Below are 21,470 nucleotides of genomic sequence, written 5' to 3' on the forward strand. Positions count from 1 at the left end.
CCTCATGTTAACTGTATTATAAACAGTGAATCAGCATGCATTCGGCACATGTTTAAGCAACTCATATGTATGGTTGGGGAAAAAAACAGCTGTATTTTGTAGGCTCCTCAGTTCGGTTTATATAACTGCTTTAGTTTTTGTCTTCAGTGAAATGTTCAACTCTGTTGTGTCTACTTATTATTAGTGATGTTCCAAGCAGTTTTACAAAAATGCAAAAACATTTACTTGAATTTTTATGATGAAATTGTTACCATCAACCATTGTATTGTACAAATTATTTCTGTATGATTTGTATTTAATCTTTATAGGTGCTAATAAATAATTTTTTTGTTCACATTTTATTGTGGCAATCTGATAATGCAAAGTATCAATGTTCTTCTTTTCACCTGTTACTATTATGAATAATTATGACACAATTATTGCATTTCAGATATTGAAATGTGTTTCAAGTTTAAAACCATCTCTAAAAACAGTTGTGACCACACTTTGTCGTAGATATTCACTATTATTACTTACTAGAAACTGCATTGCAAAACTAATTTCTTAGCAATTAATTAAATCTGCTTTTTCATACATTTGTCTATGGTTTTTAAATTCAATATATTCAAAATGTTAAAGCAAGTTGGCTATTTCTGTATTGTACACAACTACTGAAAAAAATTATGCTTTCATTCCCAGCTTTGAAGAACATAAGACCAAGTAGCACATCAAAGCATGTCTTGTCAGAATAAAAAGCACATTTATTTTGAGGTCTTTATTTCTTGAAAAAGACACAAAGCAACACAAATTACTCCTGAAAATAAAAGTATTTGTCACAGATAAATGGAGGCAATCTCAGCCTGCTTTCTCAAGTACATGATCCTTTGCCTTACAGATGTACAGCAACACACACATACACACTCTCAGTACTGCATACATACCCGCTAAAAGATGCCCAGTATATAGAAAAACTCATATCACACCATATGAACACACTACCAAAAAAAACACGCACATAAAATTTGCATTTATGATCTCCACAAACCTTAAACTTACATACGGGGAAGTCTACAAATTAAGACATTTATTAAGCAAATCTTTCTCTAATACAGTGAGTTTCCATGTACATCATGTCTTTATAAATGTATAGCTCGATGCAAACAGGCAAAAAGAAAGAAGTCTTCAGGATCTTCTTAGTATCGTCCTGCAAAACACAAACGTTTTATTAGAATGAGTCAACAATTAAAATGTCCATCACATGGTACATGATTCAGTGGGCTAACGGGTGAATAATGGGATTTCATAAGTAATGCACTCTAGAAGCTGTGGCTTATCAAGCAGGCAGGCATACATTTGGGCACATGTGGAAAATTTAGATTGCTCAAGGCTTTTAAATCCACTCACGTGGACTGTATGAACGAGATCTTGAGCGAGACCTGTACCGGCTGTAATAAGGTGACGGAGAGCGCCTCCTGCTGGAAAAGAGAAGAAAGGATCAGAATTCACAAGAACATCACATAAACACTAGAAATGTTTGACACACTGCAGTATATATTCAGTGTTACCTGTATCTGCAATCATACTCGTCATAACGGTCGTATCTTTCATAGCCACGATCGTAACACGAGTCTCGTCTACGGCCACCGCTGCTGCTGCTCCCGCCTCCGTTACTAAAAGTGTCACATTTGAAGTGTTATTACAAACCACCCATACTAGTTCAGCTTATTTGTAAGAAAGAGGTTTTACTCACTGTGTGGGCCGACCCATGTAGATGCCTGGTGTGGGGGTGTGTGGACGTTTGGTGATAGAATAATCCACCCTGATGCGCCTTCCATCCAGCTCCATGCCATTAGCCCGCTCCATTGCCTATAGTGAGGGATAGATGGTCTTTTTAGACAGAATATACACTCACAGAGCGTGTCATAACATTTGAGTGCTCAAAGAAGGTCTGAAAAACATTAATGAAAATGTCTTAATGTTTAAGGATTAAAGCAAGTTAAAATGGAAATTCTGTCATTATTTACTTGAAAATTGTTAGTTTTTATTAGCCGATGTATTAACTGATGTTAACAAATGAAAATTTAGTGTTACCAGACTTTTTTACTGAAAAATGTAGAATGATTAACTAACTGATCATTCAGACCGATGTGTGAAAATAACTAACATATTGAAAAGAATCATTTCAAAAGAAACATTCAGTCACAAAATGGACCTTACTACTGCATTCAAGCAAGTTTTACTCAACATGAGTGCAATATGTAGCCAATTAAATATAAACTGTCATTTTCATGACTATTCAGGCCTGTAAATCACAAATTGCCTGATATTTCCAGATTTCACCTATACAAGTCAGTGTGTTCACTAGATTACAAAAAGTGATCTGAAGTTGTCCTTAAGATGCCATTAAGGGAATCACTAAACCGCTTAGACCGTGAACTTGTGTTGGCAGGTCATTTCCAGTTGGGGATGTACCTCTTTGGCATCATCGATGTGCTCAAAGTAAACGAAGGCAAAACCGCGAGAGCGTCCCGTTCGCTGGTCGTAGACGACATTGACACCGGCTAAAGGGCCGTAACGTGAGAAGACCTCTCTCAGGTCGCGCTCCGTTGTGTACAGACTGAGACCAAACACACCCACACACGTGTTTGGGTCTGGATTGGCCTAAAAGAGGGACAGAGGTGTCAGCACTAGAACACAGGACAAAAGATTCAGAACACCAAAAACTGAACAATCACCAAATAAAACACTGACTGTGAGACTAAAATTCTGCATTCAACACCATTGAACTACACGGAAACAATTTGTTACAATTTTTACACAAATATTACTGATATATAAACATTACATTTACATAATCATATCTTTCATGAAACGAACTTATTTAGGGAAAAAAAGCATACACGTTGTAATTTATTTCTTTATCTCCTGTTGTGAACCTTCAAATTTTATACCATGCAATGACATTAAATAATTACTGGACGTGATGGATAGCAGCTCAACATTCCTTTCGTATGTAATAAACAGTCTAGGTTCCTCAGTGTTCATTGTCACACCCCTCCAAAAGATGGATGTACCGTTTTTCAGGAAATACTTCATTGCTTTCTCTGGTGGGGTGGCAAAATCAACATAACCACCTAATTCTCTGACATTTCTCTGGGTAACTGTGTGACAGTATTTAATAACCCCTGTTAAAGAGATTTTAATGCAAAAACAACCATTACAGCTTTCCGTCCAACCAAAACATTTCTGAGGGCATCACAGTATGAATATGGTCATTGCATGAGCCGTCTGAAGGGCTTCAGTCACTGCAGGAAGACAAAGCGATTCTTAAAATGCAAAAGTCACCACATGGACCTCTTAACCCCTTTAAAAGGCAACATTGAGACTTGTTTGGTCTAGTGGTTATTGTTGAAAGGTCCACATACCCTGGCATCACCATGATTGTGCAAGTCTTTTTTGGAGTCATGGCTGTATGAGCTCTGTTGATGTAATAAGAAGGAATGAAAGGGGTTATTAAAGAGTCATGCTCGTCCCTGTGAGGCTGTGATGGGGGTTTGCATGCATTTTCTACAAAACAGAAACACACATTTAAGACTCGCAATTAAAACATCACTTTAAAAAAACTAAACAAAAAACATGATCTTGATCTAAAGCAAAGTCTGTTGCATTTTAAGTGTAGGTTTTAAAATCAGAGAAACTGGCCTACACTCTCAGAAAAAACAACAACAACAACATACAAAGCTGGCACAGGGGCTGTACCCTAAAAAAAAAAAAAAGTACATCTTTGTGCCTTATTTACCCCTAAATGGTACATTTTGAAAAGGTACCGCCCCAGTGACAGTTTGGAACCCTTTTTTTCTGAGAATGTAGATGTCAAATCTTTTAATTAAAAAATATGGTACCACATAACTCTATTAAAGTGATTTCAAGGGATAGTTCACCCAAAAATTATATTTCTGTTATTATTCACTCACCATCATGTTGTTACAAACCTTTATTATTTTAATGTTTGAAGCGGATGTCAAGCAGATTTAGAACGGAAAGATTTTAAAACAAGCGATTCATTTATAAATTTGTACGACCTTACCTTCACGCTGTGGAAATACAAACGGAAAGACAGAAGACAACGAGCAAAGCGCTGAAAAAGGCCCGTCTGTAAGATATTTCTGCTGCAGGTATGACAAAGCTTTTTTTCCCCAAACTTTTTTGTTTATTAACAGCAACTGGAAGCATCTACAAATATTAAATTAATGAAACATAATTAGTTGTTTTTTTTGAGACTGCAGAAATTTTAAGAAGAACAACATTTAGCCACTTGGCTACGAACCACTGCTGTATACTGCCATTTATTAAAATAAAATGTAATAGAAATAAATATCAGATGGGTTTGCAATGATATGATGGTAAATGAACAATGACTTTTAACAGCAACTGCAGTAGCAGTAGTTTTGGTCCCTGTGAACTTTGACCCCTATCCCATGATACTCACCCTGCTGCCAGTGTGTTTGCGGCGGTTAGACATGGGTGATGTGCTCTGGCTCCGTTTGCGTCGGTATTCAGGGCTGTAGGAGCGAGAACGGGACTTCTTCCGGTCGGAGTGAGACCGAGAGCGGCTATGGCGGCGATTTGAATGGCGTCGAGAGTGCGACCTGGAAAGGACCAAAAACAGACAGTGAGAAACGCAAAAGCAAGTTCATTTCTGTTTATCTACCGAGAAAGAAATAGCTTCATGACATTCAGCTAATGTTTGAACTGACCTGGACTTGGAGCGGGATCGGGATCTGGATTCAGAACGTTTGGATGCTCGGGAAGGGTTGGGAGAGCCAGACCTGCTCTCCGTCTTGGGCTGGACAGGACTGCCCCGCTCCGATTTGGATGGGGAGCGGGATTCCTAACGTCACAGCAATGTGTTACAACATTTACAAGACGAACGTTCACAAAGCAAGCAAACCTACACACTCACACCACATTCATAATCGCAGAAATCCAAACATTCACTTTATTACAGCTGTGGAGGAAAGTGTTAGAATTACTTAAATTATATCATGGAATAAAAAAAAATGTTAATAACATTATCGATACATTTAAAAATGCTAAAGTCATCACAGGTCCTTGTGATGCTTGTTCTTTAGCCGAATCACCATAGTAAAGCTACAAACATGCAAATGATCATCAAGAAGAGATTAGAAAGACACTTGGAACACAAATTCTGCATTTACTTAACCTACGGACTCATTCATTCTTCTGTTTTCAGTATACGCTATTCCTCTCTCTCAGGCATTTTATTCTTCGGTCTTCATTTGTTCAGTTTTCATTTTTCTCTCCTTTTCATTTCTTCACCCCAATCTGAAACCTCTTTTCTTTTTCTGCTTTAGACACATAACGCGAGCGTGCTTCTATCTGACCGATCTTCCGTTCTTTTCTCCCCTTCCCACTTAACCGTCTGCTCTGTAAACATTTTCTCTGTAAAAGCCTTCTTTTATCTTGAATATTCTTCCACATTCTTGGCCTTAACTCTTCAAATCCTTCACGACCAATAACCTTAATGAAAAAAGAACATTCAGAGCAATTAAGATCAAGGGAAATTTAGGGGGAAAAAATTAAGTGAACTATTCAAATTCCACTACTCCTTTTGAAATACAGATGTTTGTTTGGTTACATAATCATATGGTATAAGAGAGAGAGGGTAAGGAAAGATCAGAAATGTTGGAAAGAGAAACCAAAAGTACTCAGGCTGCTATTGTGTGAATGCAAACTCTTGTTTAAACACATTAAAACACTTGTAAAGTAATTTCCTAATCAATATCTGCTTCAACAACTGCAGGTAAAAAAAAAAAACTAAAAACGTTATATAAAAATACACGCTGCTGAAAATCCTTACCATATCCAACCCAGCAGCGTAACGTTAATTACATTTATTTGACATTCTACATCGTAATGGACTAATCTAAACATCTTAAAGTGACTAAATATTAAATGTTTAACGAGTTATTAAGCGTTAAGTATGTATCAGCTGATCTATCTGCTCAGTTAAATTGTAAATAAACAAAAGAAAGAGGCAGTTAACGTTAGCTGTTCACTAATCGAGCATTACCGCAAAGAGAAAGAGAGAATATTTGAGGTAAACGCCAGAACGGTTTACACAAAAACAATGCTTACCCTTCCTTCGAATTGTGGCTCCTCGACGTCACTCATTTTTAAAGTATTAATGATTGACAAAAGCGTGAAAATGAAGATGTTCTTCCTCGACGACTTCCGCTCTTAACGTAACTGCAGAAAATGGCTGACCAGCGAAGCGCGCGGTGAACTATGGGAGGAGGCTCAACTCTTCTCCTTCTTAATGTTTAACGGCGGTTGGCATCCAGCGTAATTGGTGCATTACCGCCACCATCTGCTCCGGAGTGTGGATCAGACAACAGGTTCACAGACTAATACACCCAATTCCCTCCTTCTCCCCCAAGCATACAAATCCACACACTTCATCCTTATTCTACTATATAATAATAATAATTTTAACCTTCCTCACTACTCCTATAACTCTTCATACTCTATTAAAAACCCCTGTGTCCCTTAAGAAATCCATAAGAATTCTAGTCTGTGCCCTATGTTGTGTGCTCAATAGCCCTTTTAATGTCATGTCCTGAACCTCTATCTCTCTCAACTTATTCCTCATCAACTCTCTCTGAACCTCATACCTGCTGCACCTCAAGACCACATGCTCCACTGACTCCTCTTCCTGGCAAACCTCACACAATCCAGTATCATGTTTTCCTATTAACTTGAGTGTTTTATTTAATAAACAATGTCCCAATCTTAACCTAGATATGACTGTTTCCTCTCTGCGATTTCCACTACCAATCACTGAACATTTAACATCCCTCTGGATTTGATATAAATGCCTTCCTTTCCCCTCTCTATCCCACCTCTCTTGCCACATCTGATTTATTGTCTTCCATATCACACTTTTAACCTCTGCTTTACTGATACTTACTTGCATTTCTATGTTTCCTTTTGTTAACGCCGTTTTAGCTAATTTATCTGCCATTTCATTTCCCCTTATCCCTATGTCCTGGTACCCATAAAAATTGTATCTGCCTTCCTTGGTTATATATTCTTGAGGAGGCTCAACAAATACGTCACATCCTCTTCAACGTGTGGAGATTAGACAGACAGACAGATAAACAGACAGACAGACAGATAGATAGATAGAGAAGGTTTTGTAAGTATACACTAGCAAATTATCATTACAATTTATAGATTATAAATCAACATATCCAAAATAAAAAAGTGTATTGATAAATAGATACTATAGACAGATAGACAAAGAAGGCTTTGTATTCAAGTATACACTTGCAAATTATGTGATTATAAATTATAGATAAATCAATATATCCAACATAAAAAGTGTATAGATAGATAGATGGATATATAGATAGATCATAGATTGATAGATGGATAGATAAAGAAGGTTTTGTGTTTAAGTATACACTAGCAAATTGTTTATAAATTATAGATTATAAATCAACATATCCAAAATAAAGTGTATTGATAGATAGATGAATAGATAGATAGATGATAGATGGATAGATAGAAACAGAGTGTGTACAAGTGTACACTAGCAAATTATAAGATTGTAATTTATAGATTAAAATCAACATATCCCAAATAAAAAAAAAAACACTGTATTGACATGGTACTGGCACCATGGTATTATTTGAAGCACCTTGAAGAAAACCTACTTATTTCTGAATATTATTTATGAATGAAAAATTAATGTTTTCAGCACTTGCATACACTGACACATCTGAAGTCCGGTACATGTTTTATTGTATGGATTGAGTTGTGTTTGTCTGGTACAGTTCCTCCTGAAAGCTTAATGCTGCGTTCAGTTTCGCTGGGATTCAGCTCCATGTACTAACAGCAACTGAGGTATATCCCCACCCCTTAAACAAATCAACCTGCTATAGAGACATCAATCAACTATTGACTGAGATAAATCTTTGGATCAGCTCATTTCCTCCACAGTTCAATAGCTAATGCATAGCAACGCATGACGTCTTAACAATTAAAAGGTGCTACGTGTAAACCTTCGCTCTGGAATCCATCTACGTGCACTACACACCGTTAGCTAGCTGTGGAGATAATGCTGTACATGGTGTCTTTTGCAGATACATTATGAAACACTCATCCGTATATCAAAAAAAAAAGTATTCTGATAGAAAACACATCCTATCACTCTCTCATATCTTATATTCCATATTGGTCTGCTATTTCAAAGAGTGCGGCTTATGTGACTTGTCAAGTGATTGTGACAGGAAGTGCAGAGGGTTACTACGTCTCTCTGGCCGGTGGGCAGACATATTTTGTTTGGTGGACCTGGAAACAGTGACTCTGGCAGCAAGGAGAGTGCCGGCACCAGCAGCAGGATGGGAGATGTTCTGTATGGAGGCATTCACAGCAGCCTCCACTTTCACCAAACGGCTGAGAATATCATCTAACAGCACAGCAATTGTCCTCTTCAAGTCGGCTTCAGCAGAACAAGAGATAAGGCAAGGATTAGTATTATGTTATTTCTAAACCTCTTTCTACCACACCCTCCCTGAATGCCAAGCAGGCCATTCATTCACATACACTTCACAAAAAAAAAAAAACATGAATAAAAGTGTTTATATTTTATAAAAGAATGTAAAAGAATTTAGATAACACTTTACAATAAGGTTTCATTTGTAAATATTTGACAACTACAAAGTTAACAAAATAAAACAGTATTTCTACAGCCCTCATTATTTTTTTATGTTAATTTTTAAAATCAAAAGTTGTATAAACACTGGAGTTCATTATATTTGTTCACAGCACAAATATAATGTGAACTAACAATGAGCAATATATATATATTTTTTACAACATTTGTTAGTCTTTGTTAGTGTTAGTTACTAAAAATATATATTTTTTCCTTTAATGAGCTTTTTCAAAATGTATTAATCTTTGTTAATGTTAGTTAATAAAAAACACAGTTGTTCATTACATTAACATTAAAATTGTATTTTTAATTACTAACATTAATAAATGAAAACAAGATTAATAAATGTTGTAAATGTTTTAATTGTTAGTTCACGTTAGTTAACACATTAACTACTGTTAACAAATAAGACCTTATTGTAAAGTGTTACCAGAGAGGGAAAACATAAAAGAAAATTTCAACACTTTACAATAAGGTTAACTTGTTAATATTGGTTAATGCATTAGATATCATGAACTAACAATCAACAATAAAGTTCATTTTTAATTTCACTCATGTTCATGTTAAGTTTTGCATATACTAATACATATTTAACATTTTAAGTTGTGAAAATTAACATTAGTTAATGTTTTATGAACAAAAAACATTAACATTTGTAAATGTTACAATAAAAATATTTTTCATTGTTCACGACAACTATTGCACTAACTAATGTAAATGTATTGAATCTTGTTGTAAAATGTAAAGAAATTTCTAAGCTCAGGTAACAACTTAAAACTGCACAATTTTGTTTGGTTAAAATACACATGATAACCTCTGCTATAGACATCAATTTTGGTCATTTCATCACACAAAATTATTGTTTGACTTTTGTGAAAGTCATATGGACTGTTTTTATGATACATTTGTTGTGCCTTTTAGCATTATAAAACAGCAGACAAGTTAGGAACGACGGGAGGGTGGTTAAATAATGAATAGAATAATAAATTCTTACCATATCCTGCCATGGAGGTGCCATGGGGCCCTGAAGGGTTCTGGTTCTCCTCGCTAAGCACTTTGACATAGCGATGGCTGAGCTCGAGGATCTGTTGGCGGAGCTCTGAGCTGCTCTGGCGCTGTGGTTGTGTGATGGTGTAGTGAAGCAGCAGCAGACACCAGGCCAGGCCGAAGACCACCAGAAACACACTCAGTCTGTGAGACATGCTCCTACGCAGCAGACAGCCCAGCATGGCAATGCTGCAGGTCTGATGGGACCCGGGTTAAGGGGATGGGGTGGGGACAGGTTTATAAGAGTGTGTCAGGTTCAGGGCTGGGAATAATTAAGTCGTGAAAAAGCAGAGTGGAGGTTAAAATTAGGAATGGGCAGAAGATCCTGTAATAAGGTCACTGATCTCATGCATTTGTTTAGCCGTTTTGACTAGGAAATTAACAGCATGGAAGTAATTGTCTATTGCTGAATTGGCGTCAGGTGCAAGATGTACCTGTAAAATACAACACACAAGCAGACATTTGTGAGATTAATCATATTAAATAGTTGTAGTTGCAGTTAACATGCAAAGCCTAAGATTTCAGTTTGTATGAATAAATTACATTTCCATTGTTAAGTGAATAGAAGCCGTGTCATCACTCTTTTTCTCAGTGGTCATAGTGCTATTCTCCACCCAATCACAAATCACTCAATGAGACAGTGCTTTAGATAACTTAATAATGCAGGAGGGAGAAATGACCACTTATGACCAAATATGACCAATCATCACATCCCCACAGAAACAGCAAAACAATATTAGTAAAGTTAAAATGTAGTATGCATATTGATAATATTAGTCAAGATGAAATCAATCTTGTGACTATTATCAAAGACTGACCAAAGTACAAGGGATTTACACTGTGTGCTCCACCCTGTCAAACTATTGTTTTCAGCTGAAAAGCTGTCAAAGTATAGTCACATGAAATTTAAGATGGGAATCACAGCATAAATCTGGGTTAAAGCTCTGAGGTCAGACATATCATGCCTTTGCTGAAAAGATCGTGATTATTAGTTAAACAATGTTAGAGAGTTGCCTCAGTTTAACTGTTGATGTCATCATAAAGCTGCTGTAATGATACTGTCTTGGAGAAAAGGTTAGCATTAACAGAATAACAGGACCTGATATTTGGCATGCAGTATAAGCAAATATATAAAAACCAAACAGCTTTCAGCATTCTGGCTGAACTCATATCATGCGTCTACACATGCTTGTTTTATCTTTTTTACCCGGTTCTCAAGGTCTGCAGACTGATATTAAGCAGCTCAACGAAATCGACTGTACGATTGCACACCTATCTCTTTAAGACAGGGCCGAGTTTGAAAGGTAACGTTATTGAACAGCTGGAACAGCCTGAAGAAACTGCTACGGTAACGTTGCTAATATAGAAATTACCTTAAATACTTTGGTCAAGATGACAGATTTGTAGACTCCACATTGTTGACATCTTCTTAGCACGTTTGCTATCTTAAAAAATCAGTAAGCTAATATTAAAACAATATTCAAACTGCAGCATAACTTCAAAGCAAGCGTCTCTGTATTAAGTAAGAAGCTAATTATTTTAGAGGTAACGCCTTAAAATAAATGCCAGATTATCATTCGGAGCCACCTGGTGTAGTGAAACTAGGAACTAATACAGAAAATGTTTCAGTAGTATTTCCCTGTGGTGACCACACGAGCTATTGCGTACGACGTCACGACACGCACCAGCGATGTCCGGTTGTGAATGAATTATTCTTTTGGGTCGAATCTTTTCAATGAATCAGTTCATAAATCTCTCACACTAGGCTGAGGGTGCGTCCGAAATCGCATACTGCTTAGTAGGTACTACGTTTGAATTTGAACGTACTACTCGACCGTTAAAAAAGTACGTTCTATATAGTATGAATGCGAGTAGTATGAATGGAATTCGGACGTACTACATCCGCCATGTTGATGTTGTCACGTGACATGCGTCTTCACAACAGCGCCAAAATTTAAAGAGCCCTCACTACTGCGCGACAAAAAAAACAAAAAAACAAACCCTATTAAATTCTTTCACTTAACCCAGTGTTTTTCAAAAAATAACATTAATAAATTGTGTATTCTCCCAGATGCTTTCCCTAATAAATGCTCAAGTGTCATGCTTTGTTCATCCATTTGTGCCTTTAATTATGCCCTATCTTCTTCATATTTTTTGCAGTCTAACAGTATATGCTTCACTGTCTCTTGTACATTACAATAAGTGCATTTTTTCGCCTACTATATAGTATGGAAGTATGCGATTTCGGACGCAGCTTGAGCGATTTTTTTTACGAATCAGTTCGAGCAGTTCTTGATTCGTTTAAAAAAACAGTTTTCAGTCAGAAAAAAAGAATTATTTACTGATAATGCAAATTATATTTAGGTTCCAAATGACTGTATGTTTTATGAGCATGTCATTACAATGAACACCTTTGTTAATACACTCAAAAACGCAATAGACAGTTGTATGGGCCTGCGTATTTTCTGGAATGTTTTATAGTATATACTTTTTCCCCAAAATATATTAATTATGACAGTGCGACCGAGCAAACTACGCCATAACATAAGAATCACTGAATCATTTTTGAAAAGAACTGTTTGAAGGAAACGATTCTCTGATATGAGTCTGACTCACGTCACTCACGTAAAAGTCCAAAGGCAGCATGGGAAATGTAGTTCACAGGTACAAACGTAGTCGAGATACATTAAAATTGTTGTGAGTGTGTATTAGATATTACTGATTGGATTTTTACATTTAGATATTTTTGAACTCTTTTTTTCTTTTACCTAATTTAGACTATTTAGGGAAAGTTGATCACTGTTGTTTCGTCGTTGCCTAGAAACACAGACGCCAAGAACAACCTTCATTACAAACAAGCGTTGCCGCTTGAGTACTTGTTTATATTAACAGACAAAACTACGAAAAAAAGAGTCACAATCACAGTGGAATGGAAAAGATATTTGTCGACAAACACGCAACCAATGCATTGGAGGTCTATTTAGAATATAGAAGGTGGGTTTGTTTGGGGAAATCGGTGTAACTAATGTCTATTCACGTGGTCAATGCAAAAAAAAAATATTTCTTTATTTTTTTTTTGTACATCCCTTTGTAGCTGAAGCTTGGCAGGTTTGAAAACGTGTAATTCTCTATCACTGAATATCCTGTTTAGCAAAGGATTGTTGGGGAAGATGATGGAGGGAGGCTGTTTTCAGAGGAAGAGTACAAGAAATACAAAGAGACAGTGGTGCCAAGAAGAATACAGAACCGCCTTTATGTCAGTTTTGGCGTCCTGGGACAGATAGACTGCAAACTCATTGGACCAGAGACACCTTGCTTCTGTACACACAGGTATGGATCACCAGTAATATACATTATTGATGTATGCACATGTACACAAACGGATTCTTCAAGAATTCTATTCATTCTCAGGTATAAACAACATTGCACAGACTTTGAGGTGTTGCCAGAGGAAAGGCCTATACTCTTGACCTGTAGGGTCAAAGGTTGTCAGTGTGTATCTTATAAATACATTCATATCAATGGTTCTAAGTCAGTACGCTGCCAATGCAAACACACAACCACTGAGCACAGTGAAACTATAGGGCACCAGTGCAAGAAATGTGAGTTTTGCACCATTGCATCCCCTATTATTAATTGAAAGCTTACATAATTCATCATGTTACACATAAGCATTTAATAAAACATAAAAACGGATCTTAAAATAAACCTGTTTACTTCCAGGCACTCACTGCACTGGCTATCGAAGTCCATTTACCTGCGGATGTGGTCAGCCTGGATATGCCCATGTGATGCTGGTTGAAACCAGGGAAGAGCGCATGGCACGGGGTCATCCGGTGGGCAGAGCTGCTCCTTATGCGGCTATGGGAGGCTTAACTGGGTTCAGCTCACTGGAGGACGGCTACCTGAGACTGGATCCAAGTGGCATAGGCAATACATGTGAACAGCACACACAATAGGCTACGTGTCTCCTAACAGTTGTGCCACAACAAACATAATGTTAGCATTAGGTTAGCACACACCGTTAGAGTCAACATTACCATTATTTAAGTATATATTACATTTTAATGCTTTCTGTTTAGCCTGAGAGCTAATTCTTAATATTTGTGTTTTGCTGTTTTGTCATAAATTGTGAAAATTAATCGCAGCAAACATTTTTTTATCAAGATTTTTATCAAGAAATCATATTTGTTTTTTAAATATTCCACAATGTTTTTTTGTTGTTTTTCATTTAGTATTAAGAATTTAGTTGAGTTAATTATCAATGCTCCATAATTTAATTTTTTAATAAATACATTTAATAAATAACTGTAATAATTGAATACATTTAATAATATTTTTATTTAGTTTTTCATTTAGTATTAAGAATTTAGTTGAGTTAATTGTCAATGCTTCATGCTACATACAATTTTCAAAAAAAAAAAATCTAAACAAAAATTTATAAAAATACTCATGTGATTCAAGTATCTGACCGATACTTTTGGCTCAAAATGTATATGAATATAAAAGGAATTTGTATATTAGGTCTAACTTTTTACCATTTCTATTTTTAATTCTCTTTTTTGAATTTCGCTTGCAGTGTAAAAAATATTTATGTTTAAATTGATTTAAATTTGTAAAATTAATGATATAGTTTCCACTTTTGACCAGCAGAGGTCAGTAGTGATACACATGCCTCTGCTTCACTTCACCAGCATTGACTTGATTGTGTGAGAGAGATGTGTCGTTGTTTTCAATGAATTGGCTTTAAGTTGCTCTTCTCTACTTGTTAATGTTCAGAACAATAATAGCAATTAATGGATGTAATTAAAAGAATGTTTGTGCTCTATCTATGAGACACAGAGTGCTGCGTGCTCTGTGAACTCCGCAGGCTCTGTGGCTCGCATTCAATCGCTTTCTGTTCAAGAAGCAGAAAGAAAGAAGAAACAATTTCACCACTAATCATTGGTACAGTTCGGTACCAATGGTTTGCTGTATGTGCTGGGCACATGTGTGTGTGTGTGTGTGTGTGTGTGTGTGTGTTTTGAATCTCGGAATATGTTTGAATATGCTGCTCTGTTTTTGTATATGTGAATGTTTCATGACTCATCCTAAGCTCCTCAAGATTCCATTAGATTGGATTCGTTACGACTTCCTCTTTATATGTTCATACACTCTTCCTCTGTTCTGATATGCATCTCCACTCAATTGCTCTTGAGAACATCTGTCTGTCTCATGAAATGCGCAATTGCGAGTGTGTGTGACCTGCGAGACTTCCCTTTGGTGACGTCGGTGATGAAAAAGAGACCAAACACAGACTCTTCTCATTACCATACTTGAAATAAAACACGCAGCTTTACGTTATAAGCGGGGAGGCGTTTGCTCATCTCAGCACATAGACTCACGGACACACAAACCGAGCCAATTCAGAGAGAAATGTAATGCACGGAAATTAATTGTGGCACCCCTAGTGGTGACCGGGAGTTTCAGTTCCTCACACAAATGGCTTCAGAAAGTGTATTGGCTACGTTTATAATGGTTTTATGATGAATTGTGTTCTTTCAGGACCTTGACAGTCTCTGGTCACTATTTCACTGTGGAAGAGAGCGGTGTGAACATTTTTCAAAATATCCCCATTTGTGTTTTATGGAAGAAAGGAAGGCATACTCGACAGGAATGACATGAGGGTAAGAATGTCAGGGATCTGGAAGGAGGACCCAATTGCAGTGTGAGTAACAAGGGTTTATTGACAAAACAGATCAATACAAAAGGGTAGTGAGGTGCACAGGTGATACCACAACAGGAACACAATAAACAGAGATAGCTAGGGAAGGCCACTGGAACAGCCTCAGACATCAACTGGCAGAATACTATAGCAGCAGAGGCGGCGGCAAGACCAGGCCGGTGGAGAGACCAGAGCATGGCACCAGAGAGCGGAGCTCAGATACTTATGGACCATAAACTCTGAAGCACCCCAGATGCCAGGCAAGGGAACCAGTGGACAGGAACAGGTCAGGACAGGAACTCTAACACCACAACAAGACAAAACATAGCTCCACAGGAACACAAATTACTCCAAGACAGGCAAGAGAATAAACAAAAAAAGCACTTTAATGATATTGGAAACACTTTATTTTAAGGACCAATTCTCACTATTAACTAGTTGCTTATTACCATGCATATTACTAGCATATTGGCTGTTTATTAGTACTTATAAAACACATATTAATGCCTTATTCTGCATGTCCATATTTTAGAACCCTTAATCCCATACATAAATTTAACAACTATCTTAATAACAATTAATATGCAGCAAATTAGGAGTTTATTGAGGCAAAAGTCGTAGTTGATAGTTAGTTAACACAGTGAGAATTGGTCTCCAAACTAAAGTGTGACCATGATATTAATAGTAATTAGATTTTGATTTAGAACCCTTGAATATGCTTAAATTGTTCTTTGTTTTGGGGTTTAATTTCCTGCAACTTTTTATTACAGAACCTTAAAATCACCCTAATCTGGTTCATTTAGGACCATTTGTCATTGGAGACTTAAGTTTAAATTAATAAAAGTATAGTGAAGTCTAATTTTATATTTAAATTGATAAAAGAAAATGTATTATTAAAAAATCGAATTGAAAGTTCAAATATCTATTTTTCAATCAAATGAACTCAAAACAAGTGATTTGTTGGTGGTAGATTGCTTAATTAAATACACCGATGCACACAAACACACTCGTAAACACACATACATGCAGCGTTCCACAATAATGAAACTCTTGCTTTGTCCTGCTTCCTTCTATTTGCTTCTTTAATTTAAAAAAAAGAATGAAAGAAGGAATTGAAAAGGCTCTTTGAACTCATAAAAAATGCATCACCAGAAAAATGAGAAGCAACCGTTTATTAACAAATTATAAAATTACCATCCGACGGAGGTTTTGAATGACGACGTAGAGGAAAATTAGGACAGGATAACATATAAAGGAGCTGGTGTAAATATTTAATTAATCTGATTAATCTGATTAGATTCAGCAGATCTGCGGCACTAAAGTGATTCACATTGAAATCAGATTAATTCCCTTCCTTGCTGTGATACAGTGCATTAATTTTAATTCTGAGCTGAAATGAGCAAGTAATCGCAGTAGTGATTAAGACAACCATACGCTATTGTGCCATTTTTTTGAATAACCCAGGTTTGTCAGATATCACAAACTGATGTGATTCAGATTATTGATGTGGCTTTATTTGTCTCTGACACGCAGGTGTCCACGGGAAGTTTTAAACATGCAAACAATCTACAAACACACACCTGTGTCCAAAGAGAACACCGGAGTAAGCTAGCAGAAGGGACGATGTTTGACCTGAAAGGTGACACATCGGTTTAGTGTTAGTGTTTGATGATGGTGCATTTGAGTGTGTGTGTGTGTGTTGATATCAACCCTGATGCCTAACTTCACAGATGCTTTGGTGTCATAATGCCTTCAATAAGCCATCGCTGTATTAATTATGACCTTACTGACCTTAAAGACATGACACAATGAAATCACTTCATAAATTCTCAGACAGTGGAAACTATTATAAAAATGCAAGAAAAGAAAGAAAAGTTCAAAATATACCTTCTTACAAGTCTAATCTCCTTGCCATGGAAACCTTTCTGAGGTCTTTAGAGCAACTGATGTACTGCTGTCGCAGTCATTATGGTGCTGTGATTGACAGGCGTTTGGGGAGGAACATAAGATATTCACCCCTATGTTAGGTTATAGCTCAGATTCGTCACGCGAAGCAGCTGCATGTCAATCAATGATATATTTCAAAAAGTATGCTACTGTATTAGTTTTACTCATTCTGCAAACTTGCTTTGGGAAGTCAGGAACTTCTAATATAAATAGTCTGTTTATATTACACTGAATTGCATTGAAGCCTCGTAAAATGTTGCCTCTTCTCTGTTTCTCATAAGCCTGACAGATTGCCGCAAAATTGTCAGAGTCTATGTTGTGTGATGTTGAAAAGAACAACATCAATTACCTTGAATCAAAGCAGTGAGACCTAAAAGTGCGTCAAGACAATTGCTTTTTCAATTTCTTTGTTAAAAAGCTTGAAAATCGACGCTGGAACTGCGTTGTGGCCGTGACTCGAGGTGCTTCTGTTGCTCTCCAATCCGTTATTCAGTGATGCTTTGAAGGATTGAAAAAGGAGGAGGAGAAGTGAGGGAGCAGAGATGAAGACTGTGGGATTGGTGGTGTTATTTATTCAAGCCGAGCCCATGAGTGTGAAGGGGGAGACAAAAGCGAGTGTGGAATCACGCAGCTGTGCAAAATCAATAAGGGTTTGCTTGACAGTAATAAAAGATGATCTCTGTCGTTTGTGCATCAAAACACTCTGATTTGCCCTCATACTGCATCCACACTCTCTTAAATACCCTCAGACACATGACTGCACTTTGAAGACCAACTGCCAAGGACAGATTATGATCCTGCGAGGCCCCCGGGGCCCAAAGGCATCCTCTGGTCACAGTTGTGAAATGTATTTGTATTAATAAATTAATAAGTTGTATAAATAAGCATAATTCTTGAAGAATCTGCAATATTTTCAGACTTTTATGAAAAAAAAGAGAGAGAAAAAAAAAAATAAAATAATAATAATAAATATAATAAATAATAAAATAAAAAAAAGTTTAATCAATTAAAATAATTATAATTGTTTCTTATATTTTGTACTTGCTTCAATAAGCTGCATATCAGATGTTTGCATATATTCCACAAGACAAAATAATAACTTATTTTACACAAATTATCCTGTTTAAAAATAATAAGGCAGACATTCTAGACTGTTATCAACAGACTACGCTGTTTTCAAAGCTTGCAGCAATATTTTGTGATTTTTTGTTTTGTTTTTGGTATTTCTTGCAACAGATATTTACGTATATTCTACAAGACAAAATAACCCATTTTACACAAAAGTAAGGATCTGCAAACATTTGAAAAGTATAATGTATAAATTCAGTAATTTGTTTCGTAAAATATTTGTGCTGCTATATCTGCTATGTCAAATAGCTTCATAAATTCAGCACTTTAAAAAACACAACTTTAATGATCCCTCATATTTTTAAAAGATATCTTGCCAATTCTGAAAGAGGTGTGTAAAATTAGAATAGTAAATAACAAGAAATTACACCATAGATATAAAGAGTCAAAACTGGGAGATATAGTGCTAATTATCAGAATAAACACTTTGCATCTAATAAACTGCTAAAGAAATAACAAAGCACTGTTGGTGCTATATGGACAACATTTCTAATTTCTTCATTTATTTCACATTGTGGCAGAAGTCACTGGCACTGTCTGTCTAAGCTACAGTACATAAATTTTACATTGGCAGTAGCTTGTTTTCAGGTGTCTGGCCACCACGGTCCTCTCATGGAGGCCTTATTGGTTCAGTGAGTTATCTGTATTTGCCAACCACCACGACTCAAATGCAGAAATGGACAGAGTCAAATAACAATTAGGATGAGAGAACAAAAAACAGACTGTTTTATAAAAACAAAAGAATGTTACAAAACAGTGAAGTTCCATGTTTTAATAGACATTGTAAAACCGCTCTGAAAAAGAGATAAGGGGAAAGAGAGGAAGAGGTGGAAAAAGTGAGAAAAGACAATTAGTGTTTGAGTGCAGCGAAATTAGTTTGACGGTCTTATCTCAGGACTCGTTCAGCTTTAACTCTTTTCTTTAACTTAAAGGCTTTTATGTAACATGTTTAAGTAGTCTGATACAATGAGCAGAAGAAGAAACAATAATTACACATAGTGAGTCAGACATTTTTTGTGAGCAAATACAACCTTTTTTTCCCCCAGACAACCAGCCTTTCCTTTAGGCAGGCCCATTGTGTGTGTGTGTGTGTGTGTGTGTGTGTGTGTGTGTCTTTATACAAAACTGAGTTCGAGTCAGTTAAAGCTGAGTAACTGACATTTCAAATACAATATTTTAAGTCACTTTGTCTTTCTTTGTGACAACGAAAATGCTTCAAAACAAAGCCACAACAGAACCATTACAACACTGAGCAGTAGTGGCATTTCATTTATGAACAATTCAGAGTTTTTGAACGAATTGGTTGTATGAATAATTCAATGACACTAATAAAACATGTCTTTCATTCCCGTAGAATTCAACGCCTTCAAAGTAGTCGTTGAATGAAAGAGTCAATAACTCAGTTAAAGGTGGGGTAAGCGATTTTTCAAAAACGCTTTAGAAAACTGATTCGGGCCGAGTAGCAAAACAAACTTGTAGTTAATTGTTAATAAAAACAGTAACTGTTAATAAAAACAGTAACTTGTCGCCACCTACTGGCATATATTTGTTCTCTGAAAGAGTCATTGATAAATCCCAATTAACCTTAGTCAGGGAAGTGCTATATTTCCTTTTTTTTTTTACAGGAATGAAAATGAGGCTGCAAGGGATTGAAGTACAATGTGTTCAATTCATGTGCGTTCAGTTCATTGTACGGTTGTTTAAACATACCAATTGTTCAGCTGATGAAACATCTTTTTGAAAGAAAAAATAGTAGACAAAAACTCCATAAAACAGTTTTGAAAGTTGTGAGTGAAAATTATGTGATTTATACAATGCAAGCCATTGCAAATACTGTAAATCTATCCGTCACAGCCACGTTTTCATACAGTAGCCTACATGTTAAATTCAGTATGGCGTTTAACCTGAAAAGGGTCTATTACACCACTGAACTTCTATGGGAAATGGGAAATTAGGAAATTTTTGGCTATGATGCTGATGAAGTTCTTAATTGAAATTAACATGATTATGGCTTGAATATACAGAAATGTTTATGTATAGGAATGAACAGGTGATGGAAAAACATCATGTTCCCAGTTTACCTGCTTTCTTGACAGACATTATTGGATTGGCAGCTCAAAGACATGATTTTATGGGTCAGACAGAGACGCAGGAGGTTTCATTAAAGTTATATCTCACCTTTGTGTCTGACCTGGAGACTCTGATCCTCTGGCTTTGCACAAGCCTGAAGGCAAAGATCTGGAGGTGACAGATGGCACCACAGCACCAGTATTTCTGTGGTTCGCTTCTGTCCTTTATTTTCTTGAAAAGATTGTTTCTTAAAATGTACACACATACACACGCTTATCATTTTAGTTAAATACTTTTTTTTTTCCTACGGTTGAATAAGCTTATGAAACACAATAATCACAGGCACATTATTTTCTAGGAAATTTGTTCTGACATAATGTGGTCATTTAAATGCTACTTCTATTAACTCAATTTTTTAACAGCAGATTTAAACCGCAAACTCAAAATGCATGTTTCAGGCTATTATCATGCAGTTACCTCAAAATAATAAGGCAGACAGAACATTTTATAGTGTTATCAATAGACCAGGTTGTTATGTTTTCAAAGCATACTGTAGTATTTTGTGAAAAAAAGTGCAGGAAACATGGGTGGAATATGTTTTAATGCAAGGAAGTACCTTAAAGGGTTAGTTCACCCAAAAATGAAAATTAGCCCATAAATTACTCACCCTCAAGTCATCCTAGGTGTATATGACTTTCTTCTTTCAGACGAATCCAGTCTGAGTTATATTAAAAATTGTCTTTGATCTTTCAAGCTGTTTCATGGCACTCAGTGGGTGTTGCATGCATCAGTCCAAAAGAAGTGAAATAAAAAGAGCCCATCCATAAAAAAAAGTGTCTCACACAGCTCCGGGGG

General features: G+C 36.3%; 3 protein-coding genes across 5 annotated transcripts; 1 reads left to right on the plus strand and 2 right to left on the minus strand.

Annotated features, from left to right (window-relative positions):
- Positions 1-1,032: 1,032 nt before the first annotated feature.
- On the minus strand, positions 1,033-6,290 carry LOC107739570 (transformer-2 protein homolog alpha-like). Of its 3 annotated transcripts, XM_016551738.1 has the most exons (10): positions 6,139-6,289; positions 5,208-5,520; positions 4,737-4,870; positions 4,469-4,628; positions 3,405-3,458; positions 2,452-2,640; positions 1,730-1,845; positions 1,545-1,649; positions 1,384-1,454; positions 1,033-1,183 (listed from the first exon to the last, which is right to left on the minus strand). In XM_016551738.1, the coding sequence occupies exons 2-10, from the start codon at positions 5,217-5,219 to the stop codon at positions 1,173-1,175; spliced, it is 852 nt and encodes a 283-aa protein (XP_016407224.1). In that variant the 5' UTR covers positions 5,220-5,520; positions 6,139-6,289; the 3' UTR covers positions 1,033-1,172. The 3 variants fall into 3 exon arrangements, with proteins under 3 accessions (XP_016407224.1, XP_016407223.1, XP_016407222.1); XM_016551737.1 differs by lacking the exon at positions 5,208-5,520 and having other exon boundaries at positions 1,384-1,451; positions 6,139-6,290; XM_016551736.1 differs by lacking the exon at positions 5,208-5,520 and having other exon boundaries at positions 6,139-6,288.
- Positions 6,291-8,246: 1,956 nt separating this feature from the next.
- LOC107739571 (coiled-coil domain-containing protein 126-like) lies at positions 8,247-13,595 on the minus strand. Its single transcript, XM_016551739.1, has 3 exons — positions 13,524-13,595; positions 9,714-10,200; positions 8,247-8,506 (listed from the first exon to the last, which is right to left on the minus strand). The coding sequence occupies exons 2-3, from the start codon at positions 9,946-9,948 to the stop codon at positions 8,247-8,249; spliced, it is 495 nt and encodes a 164-aa protein (XP_016407225.1). The 5' UTR covers positions 9,949-10,200; positions 13,524-13,595.
- LOC107739639 (protein FAM221A-like) lies at positions 12,512-13,821 on the plus strand. Its single transcript, XM_016551806.1, has 4 exons — positions 12,512-12,760; positions 12,923-13,096; positions 13,178-13,368; positions 13,490-13,821. Exons 1-4 carry the CDS (start codon positions 12,696-12,698, stop codon positions 13,723-13,725), a joined length of 666 nt encoding a protein of 221 aa, XP_016407292.1. The 5' UTR covers positions 12,512-12,695; the 3' UTR covers positions 13,726-13,821.
- The last annotated feature ends 7,649 nt before the right edge of the window (positions 13,822-21,470 follow it).

This window comes from Sinocyclocheilus rhinocerous, unplaced genomic scaffold, assembly GCF_001515625.1.
Source record: "Sinocyclocheilus rhinocerous isolate Xijiao unplaced genomic scaffold, SAMN03320098_v1.1 scaffold314, whole genome shotgun sequence".
Lineage (NCBI taxonomy): Eukaryota > Metazoa > Chordata > Actinopteri > Cypriniformes > Cyprinidae > Sinocyclocheilus > Sinocyclocheilus rhinocerous.

What these genes read in the sequence shown, in the direction of transcription:
- LOC107739570 (XM_016551736.1), bottom strand. Translation starts at nt 6,174, where the DNA reads ATGAGTGACGTCGAGGAGCCACAATTCGAAGGAAGG. An exon ending in AGCCACAATTCGAAGGAAGG is followed by an intron (nt 4,871 to 6,138) that starts GTAAGCATTGTT and finishes CTGTGACGTTAG; the next exon opens with GAATCCCGCTCCCCATCCAA. An exon ending in ACATCGATGATGCCAAAGAG is followed by an intron (nt 1,846 to 2,451) that starts GTACATCCCCAA and finishes CCCTCACTATAG; the next exon opens with GCAATGGAGCGGGCTAATGG.
- LOC107739571 (XM_016551739.1), bottom strand. Translation starts at nt 9,948, where the DNA reads ATGCTGGGCTGTCTGCTGCGTAGGAGCATGTCTCACAGACTGAGTGTG. An exon ending in CACCTCCATGGCAGGATATG is followed by an intron (nt 8,507 to 9,713) that starts GTAAGAATTTAT and finishes GTTCTGCTGAAG; the next exon opens with CCGACTTGAAGAGGACAATT.
- LOC107739639 (XM_016551806.1), top strand. Translation starts at nt 12,696, where the DNA reads ATGGAAAAGATATTTGTCGACAAACACGCAACCAATGCATTGGAGGTC. An exon ending in GTCTATTTAGAATATAGAAG is followed by an intron (nt 12,761 to 12,922) that starts GTGGGTTTGTTT and finishes TGTTTAGCAAAG; the next exon opens with GATTGTTGGGGAAGATGATG. An exon ending in CCTTGCTTCTGTACACACAG is followed by an intron (nt 13,097 to 13,177) that starts GTATGGATCACC and finishes ATTCATTCTCAG; the next exon opens with GTATAAACAACATTGCACAG.